Below are 19,911 nucleotides of genomic sequence, written 5' to 3' on the forward strand. Positions count from 1 at the left end.
GTTTCTTCAACAGAATTCCTGGGTTTCCGAATTGATGCTAACGGCATTCACCCTGCTGATTCTAAAGTGAAGGCCATTAAAATGGCTCCTAGGCCCAAATCAAAAGGAGAGCTACAAGCATTCTTGAGGCTCCTAAACTTCTATCACACATTTCTACCTCATAAGGCCACAATAGCAGAGCCCCTCCACAGGCTTCTAGATAAGAAAGCTCCATGGAAATAGACTAACGTACATGAAAAAAGTTTCCAGGACTTAAAAGCACTATTGTCAGAAAACTCCACTGTAACTCACTACAAAGAGTCTAAACCTGTATGTCTTGCATGTGATGCATCTCCCTATGGGGTGGGGGCAGTTTTAAGTCACATAGAAAAAAATGGGAAACACATTCCTATAGCATTTTACTCAAGGACATTGTCCTCTGCTGAGCACAACTATGCTCAGATTGACAAAGAGGCCCTAGCCATCATTGCTGGAATAAAAAAATTCCATGACTATTTATATGGCAGGGATTTCACAGTCTACACTGACCACAAACCTCTGCTGGGACTTTTCACAACAGACAAACAAACCCCCCACATACTCTCTCCAAGAATGCTGAGATGGTCTATTTTCCAATCTGCATACAATTTTAAATTAATTCACAAACCAGGCAAGGAAATGGGCCATGCTGATGGCCTCAGCAGACCACCACTGCCACTAATGGATCCAGATCCGGCTCCAGCTGCTAGAATATTGTCCATACAGGACATACCTGAATTTCCCCTCCATGCAGGGGACATTGCTGCTGAAACTGCCACAGATAAAATACTTAGTAGAGTGTTGTCATGGGTATACATGGGCTGGTTGGATAAAAGTCCAGGCTCAGAATTTCAGAGCTATTTTGTCAGGAGGCATGAGTTATCTGCCCATAAAGGGTGCATTTTATGGGGAAACAGAGTCATAATTCCCACTTCTCTAAGAGACAGGGTTTTACAATCATTACATGAAGGCCATCCAGGCATTGTCAGAATGAAAGCTTTAGCTAGAAGCTACCTCTGGTGACCTGGCCTTGATAAGGACATTGAGGCTCAAGTCCATGGTTGTTATACATGCCATCAATCTGGGCCTGAAATGCCACAGGCTCCAGTTCACAGGTGGGAGGAAATGCACACTCCCTGGTCTAGGGTTCACATAGACTACGCTGGGCCCTTTCAGGGACAGCTCTTCCTTATAGTAGTGGATAGCCACTCCAAATGGCTGGAAGTAATTTCAGTTCCTAACATGACTACTGCTAGAACCATCCAGGTGCTGAGAAAACTCTTTGCCATACATGGGTTGCCAGATGTCTTAGTTTCAGACAATGGGGCCCAATTCACTGCTGCTGAATTTCAGGCCTTCCTTAGAGCTAATCTCATCAGACATGCAACGTCTGCGCTTTTTCATCCATCTTCTAATGGTCAAACTGAACGCATGGTGAGGACAACAAAGGAAGCACTCAAGTGCATTATCACAGGTGACTGGCATCACAGATTGGCAATTTTTTTACTCTGGCAGCATTCTACGCCCTGCACTGCTAAAGGCAAAAGTCCTGCAGAACTACGCTGGGGGAGGCGTTTGATCACTAAACTGGACAGGTTGCATCCAGATAGAGTTGCAGCAGAAGCCTCTCGACCAAAACCCCCGAGGGGGCTGCACATGGGCGATTGGGTTTGGGCCAGGAACTATGGTCATGGGAATCTGTGGGTTCCTGGTCAAATTACCATGGCATCCAGACCCTTATCTTATGAAGCGGGATTGGAGGGAGGGTGAGTTGTCAGACAACACATTGATCAGCTCAGGAAGCGGTTTCCAGAATGGCCACTAAGTGAGGACTGCATCATAAGTCCCTCCCAAGGTCCTCAAACTTGTGGCCAAGCCAGTCCTCACATGGACTATCAGGACTTTTCCTTCTTAACTGAGGTGGAACCGGAGCAACATGGATCCCCTGAAGGAGCAAGCCAACCGAACTTCAGCAACCGCTGTGCCTATTCTGCCGAACAGTCTGACTCTGGGGTGGGCCAACCTGCAGAGGCCAGCCAGAGTGCATCAAATCCCCTTGACTCAGGAGCACAAAGGGACACAAGCCTACCCAGCCCACTGGGTAAGCTGGTAGAACACAAAGTGATGGGAACTCTGAGATGTTCCTCTAGGGCACACAAGCCTCCTTCATATCTGGCAGATTACATTGTAAAATAAAGAGCTATATATTGTTGTAATTCCTGTTTGCCACTATACTACAGAATCTAGTGCTATTATGTAATTGTCTAAAATTGCCATCTTTGAAGCCTATTCATTCAGACGTTGTTTGATAACATTGTAACCTACATTGTTTTTTGTTTTTTATTATTATTATTATCACTTTTACTTTAGTGTGTTTGGATAATGAGTCTTGACAATTGTTGAGACTAATTGGTGCTATTATGGTCTGTTCTAAGAGGGGAGGGGGTATTATGTACTGGGCTCTTGAGGAATACCACGTGAGTTGCTGGAGCAGCTAACGGCTCTCCAGCAACCCAGACTACAAGTCTCCTGTGCTGCAATTGGCTATCTCCAGGTGGCAATGGTTGATTCAAACCTATTGGCTGCCACCTAGGGGCTAGACTATGTATTGCGGCTAGTTGCAGCCATTTCCCCAGTACAGTTTCTGCACGAAATAAACTATCCGTTAGCCCTCTACTCAGTTACGCGTCTTCATTCCTGCACCAAAGAACCCACTATTTAACAGTGCTTTTTCAAAAGGCAACTGGATTTTCTGGGTTTTTCCTTGAAGATGTTTCGCTCCTCATCCAAGAAGCTTCTTCAGTTCTGACTGGATGGTGGGGAATGGAAGAATGGAAGGATGTCTGCAAGGAATATAAATCCTTCCATTCCACACCATCCAGTCAGAGCTGAAGAAGCTTCTTGGGTGAGAGGCAAAACGTCTTCAAGGAAAAACCAAGAAAAAGCTTTTGAAAAAGCACCTTTGGGACATCCGTCATTTTTGTTTTCTTCTCCTTTCTCCTGTTTGAAGTTTTTTTCCCACCAAGCTACCCTCATTTTTTTAAAGTGAACTATCTGTTCGCACAATCTGGCCACGCTTTGCCTTCATTCATTCCTTTTCTTTGTCCTTATCTATTTTTTTTCCCCTCATGGGATTCAAACAAAAAGAGCCTTGGTGGAGCGGTGGGCTAATGCCTCCTTAAGTAACACCAGCTGCCTGCAATTAGTGCAGGTTCAAGTCCCACCAGGCTCCAGGTTGACTCAGCCTTCCATCCTTCCGAGGTAGGTAAAATGAGGACCCAGATTGTTGGGGGCAATTAAGCTGACTTTGTAAAAATGCCGCTTGGGGTGTGTGTGAAAGCCCTAATAAGCAGGCATATACATAGAATGAAGGCTACTGCTAAGCACATTGATTTGTGCTTCTTAGATTGTAAGCCGCCCTGAGTCTTTGGAGAAGGGCGGGATATAAATGGGATTAAAATAAAAAAAACAGTTCTCTCAATTATGTCTTGTGTTTTTTCATCTCGAGATCTTTTCATTTTTTCCCATCTATCTTTAGTTCTCCTTTTATTCTCTCTGCTATTTACCTCAGTACTTAGCGACCTTTCCTGGACTAGCTCTCTTCCTTTCCTTAATTTGTTCTCCCTACATTTTTATAATTCCTTTATCTTCCTCTTTAGTTCAGCTTCGTGATTTTTTTTAAAAAAAAATGTGTTTCCTTCACTTACCAATTTCACTTCTTTGCTTCTTTCTTTTTTAAAATTCCCTTGTCAAATCTTCTACAGGCAGTCCTCAACTCGCAACCATTCATTTAGCGTCTGTTTGGCCCGGGAAAAAAATTATTTACGACTGGTCCTCGCACTTATAACCATCACAACATCCCCACCACCACACGATCAAAGTTTGGGCACTTGGCAAACACATGTTTACAATGGTTACAGTTTCCTGGAGCTACGTGATCACCATTTGTGACCTTTCCAGATGACTTTCGACAAGCAAAGTCAATGGGGGAAGTCAGATTCGTTTAATGACCATGAGGCTCGTTTAACAAATGCAACGGGTCACTTAAAAAAGGTGGCACAAAAGATCTTAAAATCAGGCACGATCCATTTAACAACTGCCTTGCTTAGCCACAGAAATTCTGGTCCTAATTGTGATGATAAGCTGAGGACTATCAGGATTATGCTTGTTAAGTCTCAATTCTTTTTCTCTTTTTTTTTTGGTTCTATTAATAAACTTTCTTTCTTAAGCAGCTACCCACCTCTCCTCTGTTCCGCTAATTAAGTTTTCTTACGGATCCATTAATCAACTTCTTTTTTTTCCTTCTTGCTGTCTTCTTTCCCTTCCCCGGAAGGTGGAAACCATATCCGATTCTGACACCGAAAGCCGAAGCTGTCGAGAGTTCCACTCTATTGGTGTTCAAGTGGAAGAAGATAAACGGTATGGCTGGTTAAGCATGCTTCTCAATGTCTGCGTCTCTTCCCGTGCACGCACGCACACACACACACACACAAACACAAACACAAACACAAACACAGAGACATCATGCCACAGTCTCCTGCATTAATGCAAAAACTTGTCAGCCATATTGTCTTCCCCCAGGTCAGTATTTGCAAGGCAAAATTTCCAGAAAGCAAAGCTATAAGTCCAATGTTTCTCAACCTTGGCACACCTTCTCTTCATTAAACTAGACATGCCCAATTCCTGCAACCGTTCTTCATATGTTTTAGCTTCTATTCCCCTAACTATCTTGGTTGCTCTTCTCTGCACTCTTTCTAGAGTCTCAACATCTTTTTTTACGATAATGCCAGTGTAGGAAGTGACCAGGCTGAGCTGAAATGAGGGGTCAAATATGTCATTATTTGGAGTCCCTTCAGGCTTACAAGAGATCTAAGTTGAGTCCCCCTTGAATTCTGTTGACTCTTATCTACTACCAATTTTTCTTGACCACTAGTAGTTCAGATTCTCGTTTATGGATAGCACGGAATAAACCTGTACTCATTTGAAACACCCTGGTTCCCAATTTCTTGCACCTGGCAGCAACCATGAAAATGATAGATGGGATATCATAGTGTTGTGCAAGACCCTACATACAGGCTTGGGACAATCAAATAGAGGTAGTCCTCAACTTACAACCACAATTGAATCCAAGATTTCTGTTACTAAGCGAGACAATTGTTCAGTGAGTGTTGCCCCATTTTGCAACCTTTCTTGCCACCATTGTTAAATGAATCACCGTAATTGTTAAATTAGTCGCATGGTGTTTAAGTGAATCTGGCATCCCCATTGACTTGGCTTGTCAGAAGACCGCAAAAGGGGATCGCATGCCCCCCCAAGACACTGCAACTCTCATCAATATGAATCAGTTGCCAAGCATTTGAATTTTTATCACGTGACCACGGCGATGCAGCAATGGTTGTAAATGTGAAAAACAGTCATAAGTCACTTTTTTCAATGCCGTTGTAACTTTGAACTAAATGAACTGTTTTAAGTCGAGGACTACCTGTGTAGCATGGGAATGAGCAGAGACTCATTAGTCCTGGAATGGAGCACTCTTGACTCTGAAAGAAGAATAAGCACTCAAGCCAGAAACTCAGATTTATAATATTTTGGGGACTGTCTGACCTGATATCCCTGCCATTCGCCACACAAACCCTTGAATTTCAAAGTTCCTAGTCAGATATCCCATTTCTTCTTCCAGTGAGTAATTGGCCAGCACGTCTTCTGCTGCACTCAATCTCTCTTTGGTCCTCTAGCATCCATCCAACACTGGTTGCCATAGAAACAGGCCAGGAAACGCAAGGGAGTTTGATGCTCAAACAAGAAGGCATGGAATTTGTTCCTGCTTGTTGAAGGTTTCCCTAACTCTTGTTCCTGCCTCTGGGGCCCCAGTAGCTTTGTTGCAGAAAGAGATGTACTGTACGTTGCATCCTAAAATTGTCATACTGGATGTAAAAGACACTGCTGCCCGAAGTTCCACGTATAATTGACATTCTAATTCTTGGGCTCCAAAGTAGTTCATATAGTTGGAGAAGTAGATTGGCTGGGAAAGGAAACTGTTCATATCGTTCAGTTTCAAAGATGAAGAACCTCTGGAAACCATAAACCACTTCCTGTGTCAATCAGTGAACATCTAGAACTAATAAACCATCTCTGGATTGCACAGTTTGGCACATTCCAGGAGAAAACTGACATGTTCCAAGATAATTAATAATAATAATAATAATAATAATAATAATAATAATAATAATAATAATAATAATAATAATAATAATAATAATAATAATAATAAAAAATCCATGCCAGGCTTCCCATTTCGCATGCCCATCTCTGTAATATATTTTGACCATCAGTCACAAAGAGGGGCTTAGCATTCTAGCCTTATTCTCTCTGGTAAGGTCGCTGAATCATCCTCAGGTTTTTATGGCTCTCAATAGTTGAGAAAGAACTTTGTAACATGCAGTTTCCAAAGGCTACATATATGAGTGAGAATGTTTTGTACAATTGGAAAAAACAGTTGTTCCAGATGACTCAACTTCATGGTCAAAGTAGAACCTACTGAGCTAAGTGGATCAACCCTCTCTCCAGTGAATTGCTTTGCATTACAGAATACCAGGGTGTCAGGCCCCGAACCAAGAATGACGTGTGATTCTTCCAAACTAAGTTCTTTATTGTTCCCAAACCTATAGACAGAATCTTGCCAGACTAAACACTCTACCATCTGCATCTTTGGGAACAAAATGCTTTCTCTCACACAGAATATCTGGGCTGAGTTGCCTCCTACTCCTCTGGAATGCAGCCCCTCACTCCTGAGAATCCACCTCCCTACTCTATTCCATCACACAGGAAAATCTAATCCTTTCTCCTCTTCGTCTTAGGCGTGCTCGGTTCAAGCGGTCCAACAGCGTGACAGCAGGTGTGCAGGCTGACTTAGAGCTTGAAGGCTTGGCTGGGCTGGCCGTGGCCACCGAGGATAAGGCTCTCCAGTTTGGACGTTCCTTCCAGCGGCACTCCTCCGAGCCTGAGTCCACACGGCAATATTCCGTCTACAAAACAGTTCACACGCAAGGGCAATGGGCCTATCGGGAGGACTACCAGATGCAATACGACACGGTGGAAGTGCCGCGACAGGAGTCCTGGATGGACCGAGGCTCCCGGAGCCTGCCGGATTCTGGCCGAGCGTCACCTTGCCACCGGGATGGCGAGTGGTTCATCAAGTTATTGCAGGCTGAGGTAGAAAAGATGGAAGCCTGGTGCCAGCAGATGGAACTGGAGGCCGAAGATTACGATCTGCCAGAAGAGAGTGAGTCCGTCTCCAGGGCCAGGAGGAGGTTGGGCAGCTCCATCTGTACTGTCGCTGGGCGCAAGCCAAGCTGTAGGGCTCTGTGGCTGAACATATTTTGGACAAGGAAATTAATACCTGACTAGAGAACGAAATGATGGTTGCAATGAGTAGCATCCAACATTTAGAGTTAGACTGATAAATCAAAAGCCATAAGTAGGTGTTGCATTTCAAATCGCTTTTAGATTATAGAAAATATCGGGAAGAGCTACAGAAATAGTCACCCTCGCGTTACATAAAGACTTTGCTGTTCAAAAACACTTTTATAAGGGAAGAGTACATCCATGAATTCCTCTTGAAATTCCTTCATTTACTTGATTACAGATTGTCCTCAAGTTACAACCAGCCATTTAATGACCATTCAAAGTTATGACAGATCCCCAAAATGGTATTTATGATCTGGATTTGATGTTCTGGTGACCAAGGGGCCCCTGCAGTCACATGATCCCATTTTGGGCACTTGGAAACCATTTACATTCACATTTACGGATCTTGGCAGGATCCCACGGTCACATGACTGCAATTTATAACAATTTTGACCACAGTTTCAGCAAAATACACCCATTGCAGATCATAGATTTGTTGAACAACCATGGCACTCATGTAATGACCGTGAATTTGCTTAGCGACCATGGTGATTCACTTAACAAACACCACAAAACAGGTTGTAAATCCAGTCGGTCATGACCTGCTTAGTAATTGACACAACTTATGATCATAATTCTGGACCTGGTTACTGTTGTAAGTTGAGGACTGCCTGCATTAAGAAGGTGTTTGAGGGTCCTGTCTGACTGGTAGAACCAACTCTCCGGAGAACCACCATCAGCCTGGCTTTCTATGCATTGATTTGATCTATGCATTGATTTGATCTCAAGGAAGAGAAACTCTTTCATGAAACTTTTCCTGACTGGGAAGAATGGAACCCCACAGTGGTTTCAGAGGGATAGAAAGATACATCATGGTAAACAGCAGCAGCAAATGTTGCCTCCTCTCCCTCATCCAATAATAAAGTTAGCTTTAAGAAAAACCTCCAAGTGAAATTAAGGTATTCTCAAGTATCTTGAGGTAGAAAGCAGAACATGCTGGAGAAAGTGCACGACAGGTTTTGGCACATCTTTCATATGCATCATGGTTCGTCATACAGTCAGCCAGATGTTTAGATTGGATTTGGCATTTTACCCATCATTTGAGTTCTTCCCAAGGACCTGGGATTGGCAGAAGTTGTCTGGTGATAGTATTAGCATTAGCATTATTGCTTTATCTCAGGGATGGATGATCTGCTTACTTCTAGAAATTCATAAACCTTAACTGTGAGCCAGGAAAGAGAGAGGGTTGAACATAGAGAAGGCTATCACAAATAAAGTAAAAAAAAGCCAAGATGGCAACTGGATCATGTGATTGAAACTGTGCCCTGCCTTCTCTCTCTCTCTCTCTCTCTCTCTCTCACACACACACACACACACACACACACACAGAGAGAGAGAGAGAGAGAGAGAGAGATACAGAGAGAGAGAGAGAGAGAGAGAGAGATACTATTGGTTGCAGGAAGAACAATTCCACATTTGTTCAGACCTCCTGTCCCCTTTCCTACTTTGGGTAGAAGTGAGTTCACTCACTAAACTAAGCCAACATACTACATAAAAGGAAACCCACCCAACTATTCTATTCATGCTTAGCCTAATTTTTCATAGGTTGTCTTAATAACACATAAATAGAAAAGCAACTGGAAGGTTCATATAGAAATGTATAATAATAGGTAGAGATTTTTTTTCCCATTCCTGGGGGATCATTCAAATATGCCCTTGATCTCTTGTAATTAACATGGTATCTTTGAAACGTGGAAATAGAATGCATGGGGCAGGATGTTCCCCAGATAGCAGCAAGCATGGAAAAGGGGAGAGGGATTTAATTCTTTCAGCCATTTAGATGGGAGGAGGGAACCTCCTATGAAGTTATTTGCGTCTGGAGGAAAACTGCCGTTGATGCCAAATTAAGGGGCTTTTTGCCTATCGTAAATGTCAGTTTTCCAAAGAATTAGCTTGTTTCAACTCCATCATTAATAAGCTTCTCCCAACAGGGGTTGCCTTGTCTTAAAAAAAATTGCTCTTTAAATGCAAAATCTTATGCAGTGTCATTCAGGGGTCCCCAGCCTTGGCAACTTTACAATTTGTGGACTTCAATACTCAGAATTCCTCAGCCAACATGGAGAGCTGAGGAATTCTGGGAGTTGAAATCCACAAGTCATAGAAGGGCCAAGTTTGAAGACCCCTGTTATAGCCCGTTTGCCCTAAAGTCATAAAGTTACCAAGGTTGGAGACTCTTGTGCTGATTCGTCGCGCAGAGGAACAAGTACAGAGCAGACTTCAAATTTATCCCAATGCTGACTTTTTCCATTGATTTTCTTGCTTTACCTTGTTCCTGTCCAGTTCTTGAGAAGATCCGTAGTGCAGTTGGCAGTGCTCAGCTGCTGATGAGCCAGAAAGTCCAGCAGTTTTACCGACTCTGCCAGCAAAATATGGTGAGGGGAAGATTTGATATATGTTACATATTTATATGATATATAAATAGGTTTTCTTAACATGCCTTCCAAATTTGGAGCGGTTAAAAAAAAAAAGGTCCAGCTTTCTCCAAGAATTCATTTTCTGGTGACTTCGTGGTCATGTACAGAGACTTTTTTTTGGCAACAATGCAATAACAGCTTGCCACAAATTTCTTCTGAGTTGGTTGGTTTGACCTCTAACCCTGAATTCCTGGTGGCTCCTCCTTATGTTTCAATCTACCCACGGTCAATCTGGTGCTGCCACCTTCTGAGATTTTGGAAGAAAATAGGGAGTTGTAAAGCGTGTCCATGCCACCTGTGAGTTCAGCCAGTTTTCCCTGGGCACGATTTTACAGTAGACACTGAGCTGTCACTGAAACTGCCATATGCCGTACTGAACCAGAAATGGGCAAAGTGTCGTCTTCTGGATGTGCTTAAACTTCAGTTCCCAGAAGACCAGGAATGTCTACAGCAGTGGTGGGGAACCTATGGCACGGGTGCCAGAGGTGGCACTCAGAGAGCTCTCTGTGGGCACCCGCACCATGCCTTGGAGGTGGCAACTGTCCCTCTTCAACCAGCCACCCCCCCACAGGTGTCCCTCCTCACGAGCGACATTGAGGTGACCACACCCACCTTGGTCACACCCATCCAATCTTCCATGACCACTACAGCCACGCCCACCCAGTAGGCCACGCCCACCTGGCACCCAGTGATAAATAAGTGGGTTTTGGGTTGCAGTTTGGGCACTTGGTCTCTAAAAGGTTCGCTATCACTGGTCTACAGGGTATGGCCCAAAAGTCAACATATCAGCCACACCCATGCATTTGAAGCTCCACACACTGGGGGGGGGGGGGGGAAACAGGCCAACTTTTGATCTTGCCTTCAAGAATGCCCTCTCCATATTTTTGCCCACATCCTGCAATCACTCTCGCAGCAGACCAGATCTGATTCTGCCCCCATCCTCTAAACATTTCTCCTTTTCATTTTCTTCCCGGCAGGATCCAAATGCTTTCCCCATGCCCACTTTCCAGGATCTGGCTGGATTCTGGGATCTCCTGCAGCTCTCAATTGAGGATGTCAGCATGAAGTTTGCCGAACTTCAGCAACTCAAAGCTAACGGGTGGAAGCCCATTGAGGCCAAGGTAAAAAAAAAAAAAAGAGGAAGGGGATGGGATAAGATGATACAAAAAAACCCAACCCTTTGTCCATATTCCTTTGCTGACCCTACTGGCTCTTGTCAGTCTGATGAAAGTAAGTTTGCTTCTGAAATTTCTGTCCAAGTAGAAAAGAGTTGGGTGGACTGTGGCTATGTAAGAGGCAATGAACAGGTCCGTGTGAAGGTCCTAGCTTGCATTTAGCAGGAAGTTCTCTAAGTCACCTGTGTTTCTTTGCTTATCTACTGGCTCTTCTTCAGTCTGATGAAAGTAAGTCTGCTTTTGAAATTTGAAATTTCTGTCCGAGTAGAGAAGAGTCAGATGGACTGTGGCTATGTATGAGGCAATGATTCGGTCCGTGTGAAGGTCCTAGCTTGCATTTCACAGAAGGTTCTCTAAGTCAGCGGCCTGCCCGGCTTCTCATTCTTCCTAGGAATGACCTTCAGCCAGAAGTACTTCCACCAAACCTTTTCAAACTGGGAAGCATAAACAGCCAGGGAAGCTGCAGACCAATGGATGTTTCCCAGAAAACCACCCTCCCAAGAGCAGCTTCCTCTGCTCGCCCCACCAATAAAGTAACAGCCTTGAGCTTCTTTTGCTCACAAACCCAGAGTGGCAGCTTGCTGCACTGGGGTCTTTCCTATGAATTCTCCAAAATGGGGACCCCCTACGATGAACAGTTGCAGGAACTGGATATGTGTGTGGCTGTAGTGTAGAGGTAGTCCTCGGTTTATGATCAGAATTGAGTCCAACATTTCTGTTGCTAAGTGAAACATTTGTTAAGTGAATTTTGCCCTATTTGACTGCCTTTCTTGCTACAGTTGTTAAGTGAATCACTACAGTTGTTAAGCTAGTAACGTGGGTGTTAGGCGAATCTGGCTTTCCCATTGACTTTGCTTGTCAGAAGGATGAAAAAGGCAATCATGTGACTCTGGCCCACTGCAACCATCCTAAATATGAATCAGTTGACAAGCATCCAAATTTCATTTATGTGACCGTGGGGATGCAGTAATAGTCGTAAGTGTGGGAAATGGTCATAAGTCACTTTTTTCAATGCCATTGTAACTTTGAGCAGTCATTAAATGAACTTTTGTAAGCCGAGGACTACCTGTAATCTAATGAAGAGAAGGATTAGGGGTCCTGATCTAAGTTTTTCAATATGTGAGGGTTAGGATTAGGGTTAGGGTTAAGGGTTAAGGGTTAAGGGTTAAGGGTTAGGGTTAGGGTTAGGGTTAGGGTTAGGGTTAGGGTTAGGGTTAAAGGTTAGATTTAAGGGTTAGGGTTAAGGGTTAGGGTTAAGGGTTAGGGTTACAGGTTAAGGGTTGGGGTTAAGGGTTAAGGGTTAAGGGTCAGGGTTAAGGGTTAGGGTTAGGGTTACGGGTTAGGGTTGGGGATATGATTAAAGGTTAGGGTTAGGGGCTAGGGGTTGCCGCAGAGAGGAGGGGGTTGACCTATTCTCTGAAGCACCTGAGGGCAAGATCAAAAGTAATGGATGGAAACTTCTCAAAGGGAGATCCAACTTAGAATTCAGGATAAATTTCCTGAGAATGACAACACTGAATCAGTGGAACGACTTGCCTCCAGAAATTGTGGATGCTCCATCCCTGGAGGTTTTTAAGAAGAGACTGGAAGACCTTATTCAGAAAGGTAGAGAGTCTCCTGTTTGAGCAGGGGGTTGGACTAGAAGGCCTCCAACGTCTCTTCCAAGGCAGTTAAATTGTTCCTGTTACAGTTACTCTAATGCAGGGGTCTTCAAACTTGGCCCTTTTATGATTTGTGGACTTCAACTCCCAGAAATCCTCAGCCAGCCATGCTGGCTGAGGAATTCTGGGAGTTGAAGTCCACAAGTCATAAAAGGGCCAAGTTTGAAGACCCCTGCTCTAATGGTACCAGGGACTTTTTCCCATGAAGACACATCTCCTAAAGATGTACCAGTTTAGGAAAAGAAAAATAAATCAAACTCTCAGTTAAACATGCATCAGAGGCTTCCTGCTTCCTTTTCTCACAGGTGTCCTGAGAGATTTGCTCAGCATAAAAGAGATAAAGAATTGAGAGAGAGCCATCACGGCTGTTTTCCTCCTTCCCCCGCCCCCCGCCCCCCACTCCACTGATCTCTGTAAAGCTGTGTTGCTGGCCACGGCAAAATAATTGGACATTTTTAGTGAACCTTTGCTCTCTTTCCTTATATTTTAAAAAGAAAAAAAGGAAGGAAGAAAACAGCCAAGCTTCCCGAAAATAGAAAATGGGGAACAGCTCGGAATTTGGCTGAGAAACAAGTTCCAGATTTGTTTTATTTATTTATTTATTTTTGCCATGTGTTTTGTTTTAATGCATCTGTTCTCTCCCTCAGTGTCTGCGCTCGTGCGTCCGCGTGTGTGCCACTCAAGCTCCTTCCATGCATCCACTCACAGCTGTGCATATTTCTTTTTAAAGCTCTTCCAGACTAGGGCCAGCACGCCCGACCGGCAGGATTGGCTCTAGACAGAGGTCTGCTCTCTTTTAGTGTTTCTGCTTCATCCCCTCCAGCATTGCCAGAAAGCCCATTTCAAGCCCAGATCCTTTACACAGCTCTTTCTTCCCCATCTTCCATGTTAAGGATGCGGAAAGCCAGGATTCTTCCAAATATATGTCATTTTTACAAATAACTAAGTGACCTTAACCTTAATTCATTTTTTGTACATGATTTTAATGAACATAGATACAAATACATTCATGGGGAATCAGTCTCTGTCTGTCTCTCTTCTATCTATCTATCTATCTATCTATCTATCTATCTATCTATCTATCATCTCCATCTATTATCTCTATGCTATTTTTCTGTCTGTCATCTATCATCTATCAATCATTATTTCTATTATTTCTATTGTCTATCTCTATCATCTATCTACAGTATATACCATCCATATATCTGTCTGTCTGTCTATGTCTGTCTGTCTATCTATCTATATCAATCTATCAATATCTCTTTCTCTCTATCTATCAATCATCTATCATCTCCATCTGTTATCATCTATCTATCTATCTATTATTTATTTATTTATTTATTTATTTATTTATTTATTTATTTGTTTGTTTGTTTGTTTGTTTTTATAGACCGCCCTTCTCCCGAGGGACTCGGGGCGGTGTACAGAGGAAGGAAGAGATACAGATTGAACAATAAAAACAATAGTAAAACAAACTGGGACCCCCAATTAAAGCTATCATGCCAGGCCGGATTGCTGGAACAGGAAAGTTTTTAAATCGCGCCGGAAGGTGCGGAGGTCGGGGGCCATCCGGATTTCGGTTGGTAAGCTGTTCCAGAGGGCTGGCGCACCCACTGAGAATGCCCTCCCCCTGGGGGCCACCAGCCGACACTCCTTGAGCGGTGGCACCCTGAGGAGGCCCTCTCTGTGGGAGCGCACAGGACGGAGGGGTGCTGACATTGGCAGAAGGTGCTCCCGTAGGTAGTCCGGACCCATGCCATGTAGGGCTTTGTATGTCATTGTTAGCACCTTGAACTTCACACGGAAGGCAACCGGAAGCCAGTGCAGCGCACGGAGGAGAGGTGTGATATAGGAGTATCGGGAGGCTCCCAGGAGTGTCCGTGCCGCTGCACTTTGCACCAGTTGAAGCTTCCGAGTGGATCTCAAGGGCAGCCCCATGTAGAGAGCGTTACAGTAGTCTAGGCGAGAGGTCACAAGGGCATGGGTGACTGTACGTAAGGCATCCAGGTCCAGATAAGGCCGTAGTTGGCGAACTAGTCGAATCCGAGAGAAGGCCCCCTTGGTCACAGCTCCTATGTGATCTTCCAGGGAGAGCTGCGAGTCTAGGAGGACACCTAGGTTGTGGGCCCTATCAACAGGGGGTAGTAACTTGTCCCCGATGTTAAGGGATGGGACGTTCTGAATATCCTGGCTTGCCGGTACGTACAGCCATTCAGTCTTGTCCGGGTTCAGTTGAAGCCTGTTCCTCCCCATCCATTCCCGGACCGCTTTCAGGCAGCGGGACATCACGTCGAGGGCATCACTGATATTGTTTGGAGTTGAGATGAAAAGCTGGGTGTCATCAGCATACTGATGGTACCCTACTCCAAAGCTGCGAATGATCTCACCCAGCGGTTTCATGTAGATGTTGAACAGGAGAGGCGAGAGGACCGACCCCTGAGGGTCTCCATCTATTATCTCTATCTATGCTATTTTTCTGTCTGTCATCTATCATCTATCAATCATTATTTCTATTATTTCTATTGTCTATCTATATCATCTATCTACAGTATATACCATCCATATATCTGTCTGTCTGTCTATGTCTGTCTGTCTATCTATCTATATCAATCTATCAATATCTCTTTCTATCTATCTATCAATCATCTATCATCTCCATCTATTGTCATCTATCTATCTATCTATCTATCTATCTATCTATCTATCTATCTATCTATCTATCTATCTATCTATCTTAAAGTGCACTTATCCTTAAAAACAATCTTCACTACAAAATTCAGTAAATTTTGAATGAAAAGATTTTGTTTTGTGTGTTGGCTACAGAATGAGAAATTAGATTATTTGCAGACACCCTGAATTTCTTCACCATCCATAATCCTGATGAGCTGGGACAGAAATTTTCTTAACTCCCAGAGTGTGTGGCTAAAACATCCCAGGAACTCCAGGATATGGAAAGTTGATTTAGTGTGAGAATAAAACTTTCTTTGCTCTTCATTTATCTGCATTTCTATATCTCTACTCCTGCATTACTTCTGCAAAACTAAAGAGGGACAAAGAGATCGTTAAACCAGCCCTGTCAAAATCACACCCCACACTTTTGTTAGAGTAATTCCATATTCTAAATAGAGAGGGGTTAAAATGATCAAGAGACCAAATCTTGCCAGGTTCATTCATGCATCAGGCAAAAACTACAACTTTTACAGCACAAAAGCAATATTTCTAGGGAACCAACCATATAAAAATGCATGCAGTTGGGCCACAAACGAAGTTGACAGAAATACGTCAATATACATTTTAAAGCACATCAGTCCTTCCATCAGAGCATCTTGGTGATAAATACATGTGCATAAAATTACAAATTTGTATACGCACAGCTCTCCTAGGCAACACCACTTAGTCATCCTTGGCTGATCCCAGAAGCTAAGCAAAACCACCCTTCGTAGCTGCATGGCAATTGCAAAAATCATGTGGTCCATAGGGTGTGGTCACAAAAGACAAAATGATGATGTGGTCAGTGCTCTCCACCCGATGTTTAAAAGTGGTGGACTTGTGATACAGGATACAGAATCACCAAGAGTCACGTTCAAGTCTAGGATGACCTACACATCATTACAATGTGGGTGGGTTGGCACGAAAACAATAAAGTAGCTAGTTTGAATTCTACCCTGTCCGATTGTTTGTGCCTGACTCTAAGGTTGAGAAACACTGGTCTATAGCACCAGTTTAGACATCCACAAATTGTAGGAATTTTGCAAGGGGTAGAGGTAGAATCAGCAACCTTAGCAGTGGATGCCATTCTGTGATTACCCAAGAAGTCGCAAGACTCCAAGGAATCAATAACATTAATGATGTTTTAATTTTTACAAAAAAACAATGAAGGCTACAAATGACCTGCTATGGATCTTTCAAGAATTCTGTGCAGAAGGAGTTTTCTAAATCCATGCCTAGCTTAATTGTGGACTTCTGTGAAGTTGTCTTCTCCTTGGAGGCCACATTTGGTCTTCTAAGACACAGGAATCTTTTCAGAGATATCTCCTTTTTACTTATAGCTGGCTTATACCTTTTCTCTCCACATCTCTCTCTCTCTCTCTCTCTCTCTCTCTCTCTCTCTCTCTCTCTCTCTCTCTCTCTCTCTCTCTCTCTCTCTCTCTCTCTGTAGCAGGAGGAAAAGAAGGTGCCTCCACCGATACCAAAGAAGCCACCACGCTCCCGGCTGCACCCGGTGAAGGACCGATCTCTGGACTCTGTGGACCGGCAGAGACAGGAAGCTCGCAAGAGGCTCTTGGCGGCCAAGCGGGCTGCCTCCTTCCGCCAGAGCTCAGCTACTGAGAGTGCGGACAGCATTGAGATCTACATCCCAGAGGCCCAGACCAGACTGTGAGGGCTGGGGCCACCTTTTCTAACCCTCCTCCAGGCAGAGCACACAGCATTCTGGGATCTGCTGGCTGTGTTCCACGGTTTCTTCCAAGAGAGAAACACAAGGATCTATCCGGTCTCTACTTTTTTTAAAAAGAAGAAGAACTTCTGAGAAATCCATGAACTTCATACAAGACAGTTGAGAAAACTGAGGTTCTGGCCCTTTCACTCATCCCTCTCAGCAGGACTTGGCAACAACCAGCCTATACCACATGCTGTCCTCGGATCCATCCAGACCCTCACCTCCTTCCCTTTCTCTTCTTATCCCCTTTGCCTCCTGTTCCATCGGTGGGCATTATCCCTTCCCCTTTAAATCAACCCCGTATATGAGCTTTTCTCACTGTCCTGCAGGCTCGGGCCCCCTCCCACCACTCTGTCACTCCACCTCCGTGGGTTCTAGACCCATCAATATTTATATAAAAAAAATATATATGTATATGTACTTCTATAAATATAACCGAAAGGGCAGAATCTGCCCCCAAGACCACAGCTGTGTTTCTGATGGCGAGAGCTTCTCGTCTCCTCAGGAGACCCTCCTCCCTTCCATATCAGCAGACCCCTTCTCACCACTCACGTGCACAAACCATACAAAAATCTCTCTCAGTTTCCACCCACTCACAAATGTCTCGAGCTGGGATTGTCAGCAAGCAAACCAAGTCTTACATAGTGGTGAGGTCAACAGATCAGTGTTCTGGTGAATCTTGGCATGTCACCGTGGTTTTCCAAGGAGCCTTCGGGATAAAACTTCTAGAGAAAATTTCAAAAAAGGGGGGGGGGATTCCAGGGTAGGAGAGTTCAGAATGTTATTTGACATTAAAGGGTTAGTGGTGCCCCCTCAAGGGACCAATATCTGATCATGTGCATCAGAAGGGACCTGTGGCCCAGACAGAAAGCCATGATTTTGCTATTCAAGAAGGAAGTTGTTGGTGAGAGTTCAAACAAGATCTAGAATAGTAGAATCTCTAAGAAGACTGAGGGATGTTTTCAGAGAGGGCCATGCTTGTGCCTCATTCGTGGATTTTTCCAGGGGCCCTTCCTAAAAATGTCTTCCATTCATAATTCTTTTATGTTATGCTAGGGCCAAACTGAGCTTTTCAAAAGAATCACTGGAAATTCACTAAGGAGAAAAAAATGAAGGGTTACGTTCTCATATTAAGTCGATAGTTCTAGTAGCCTGCCACTTGGAAACACTCAAATGGCCCAGGATAAATCTAAGGCAGTTTTTCCCATCAGGTGTTCTCTTGATGAACTGGAGTACAATTCGCAGCATGTCCAACCACAATAATTAGGGGAAAGGGGGAGTTGCAGTCCAGCAAATTGGGGTGGGATGAGTTAAAATGTTAGCTAGAGATACATAGCTCACAAGCAATGAAATATGAGATTTCTCATCTTCAGGGAATCACTCCATATTAACTGTGTGCTGTTGAAACCACGTTGAAAAGTTATCAGTGGTCTAAGATGCTCAGTTCCTTCACGTGGGGCACTGGCCAGAGTTTTTACTCCTTAGAATTACTTTCTGCAACGTATGTCCTAGATAAGATTTTCCAAACTTAGTTTCAGGAAGTTAGACTTCAGTTCCTACAACTGGAGAATTTCAAATATGTTGGACTTCAATTCCTATTAGCCACAATGGCTGAGAATTAGCGAAGGACACCAGACAGTGGAAGTCCCATCTTAGAACAAACGAGTAAATTGTGCCCATCAATTCCACATGGGAAGAGATGATTTATCAAGGTTGAATAAGCTTATTTGGTAGACATTCCCAAGCAGAACCAGGAGTTCTGACAGCCACTAGGCTAATGCAATGAAAATCAGTAAGTCAGTTCATGGATATTTAAAACAGCATCAGTATACAGACAGTGACAAGACTGATCCTTACTCTCCTCTATTTAAAACAAAAAAACAAGATCAATGACAAGACCAAGTTGCTGAGGGTGACTTTGTGACCTCGTTCCATGAGACTTCCTGGAAAGAATTTTTGAATGCTGGGATTATGTTGTATTACTAATTGAGACTTGTGGATTTAGGGCTCTCGTATTTCCTAGCTTATAACCAAAGACTTGGTGATACAAAAATGATAGAGGAAAGTAGGGAAGAACCAGGTTAGTTCCAGACAGGGTGGCATTGGGGTGGAATTTAGAGCCAGTGGTAGGACTGTGGTCAGATCAGAAAGTAAGAGAATGTTCTCAACCTTTAAGACACATGGAAACCAACTCCCAGAATTCCCCAGACACCGTGACTGGCTGAGGAAGACTGGGGATTGAAGTCCAAGTGTCTTAAAGTTGCCAAGAATGAGAAACCCTGTCTTAGATCTTGGATCCCAAAAGAAAAGGACAGCCTTATGACCATAGATCTGTGTTTTCTCTTGTTCTCAGCAGTTATTAAGAGGGGAGAACAGCAGGAAAGAGGGAAATGGGAAGCGAGAGCAAGGACCAACTAGGACATAGCTTATCACATTTATTCAAAAAAGATCCTTAAATTACCATGCCTCCAAAAAAAAAGGAATAAATAACAGGTACAAAACTGCAAGCCATAAACAGATGCCAAAATGTTGTTCATTTATCAATGTTCCTAGTTTGTCGACAAAGAGTTACCAATCCCCATTGAATGGAGTATACCAGTTTGGGAAAAGTAGCATTAACTAGTTTTTGACATGCCCTCCGGAAGTATAAAATTATAAGTCCTATCACGTCCAGCCAGACACAGACCAAACCTTCCTGAGGTCGCCATTAGATCCAGGAAGGCTGTGCTAGCAGGATC

General features: G+C 43.7%; 1 protein-coding gene across 1 annotated transcript in view; it reads left to right on the forward strand.

Moving 5' to 3' along the window:
* DLGAP3 (DLG associated protein 3) overlaps positions 1-17,116 on the forward strand; it is a gene marked incomplete at both ends in the record, with an annotated part of 48,119 nt that extends 31,003 nt beyond the window's left edge. Inside the window, 5 exons of the mRNA XM_083369742.1 lie at positions 4,352-4,437; positions 6,876-7,300; positions 9,766-9,857; positions 10,877-11,020; positions 16,898-17,116. Coding sequence (XP_083225868.1) covers positions 4,352-4,437; positions 6,876-7,300; positions 9,766-9,857; positions 10,877-11,020; positions 16,898-17,116 — 966 coding nt within the window. The remainder of the gene's footprint in view (positions 1-4,351; positions 4,438-6,875; positions 7,301-9,765; positions 9,858-10,876; positions 11,021-16,897) is intronic.
* Between the last annotated feature and the right edge of the window lie 2,795 nt (positions 17,117-19,911).

This window comes from Vipera ursinii (genome assembly GCF_947247035.1).
Source record: "Vipera ursinii genome assembly, chromosome: 9".
NCBI classification, from domain to species: domain Eukaryota; kingdom Metazoa; phylum Chordata; class Lepidosauria; order Squamata; family Viperidae; genus Vipera; species Vipera ursinii.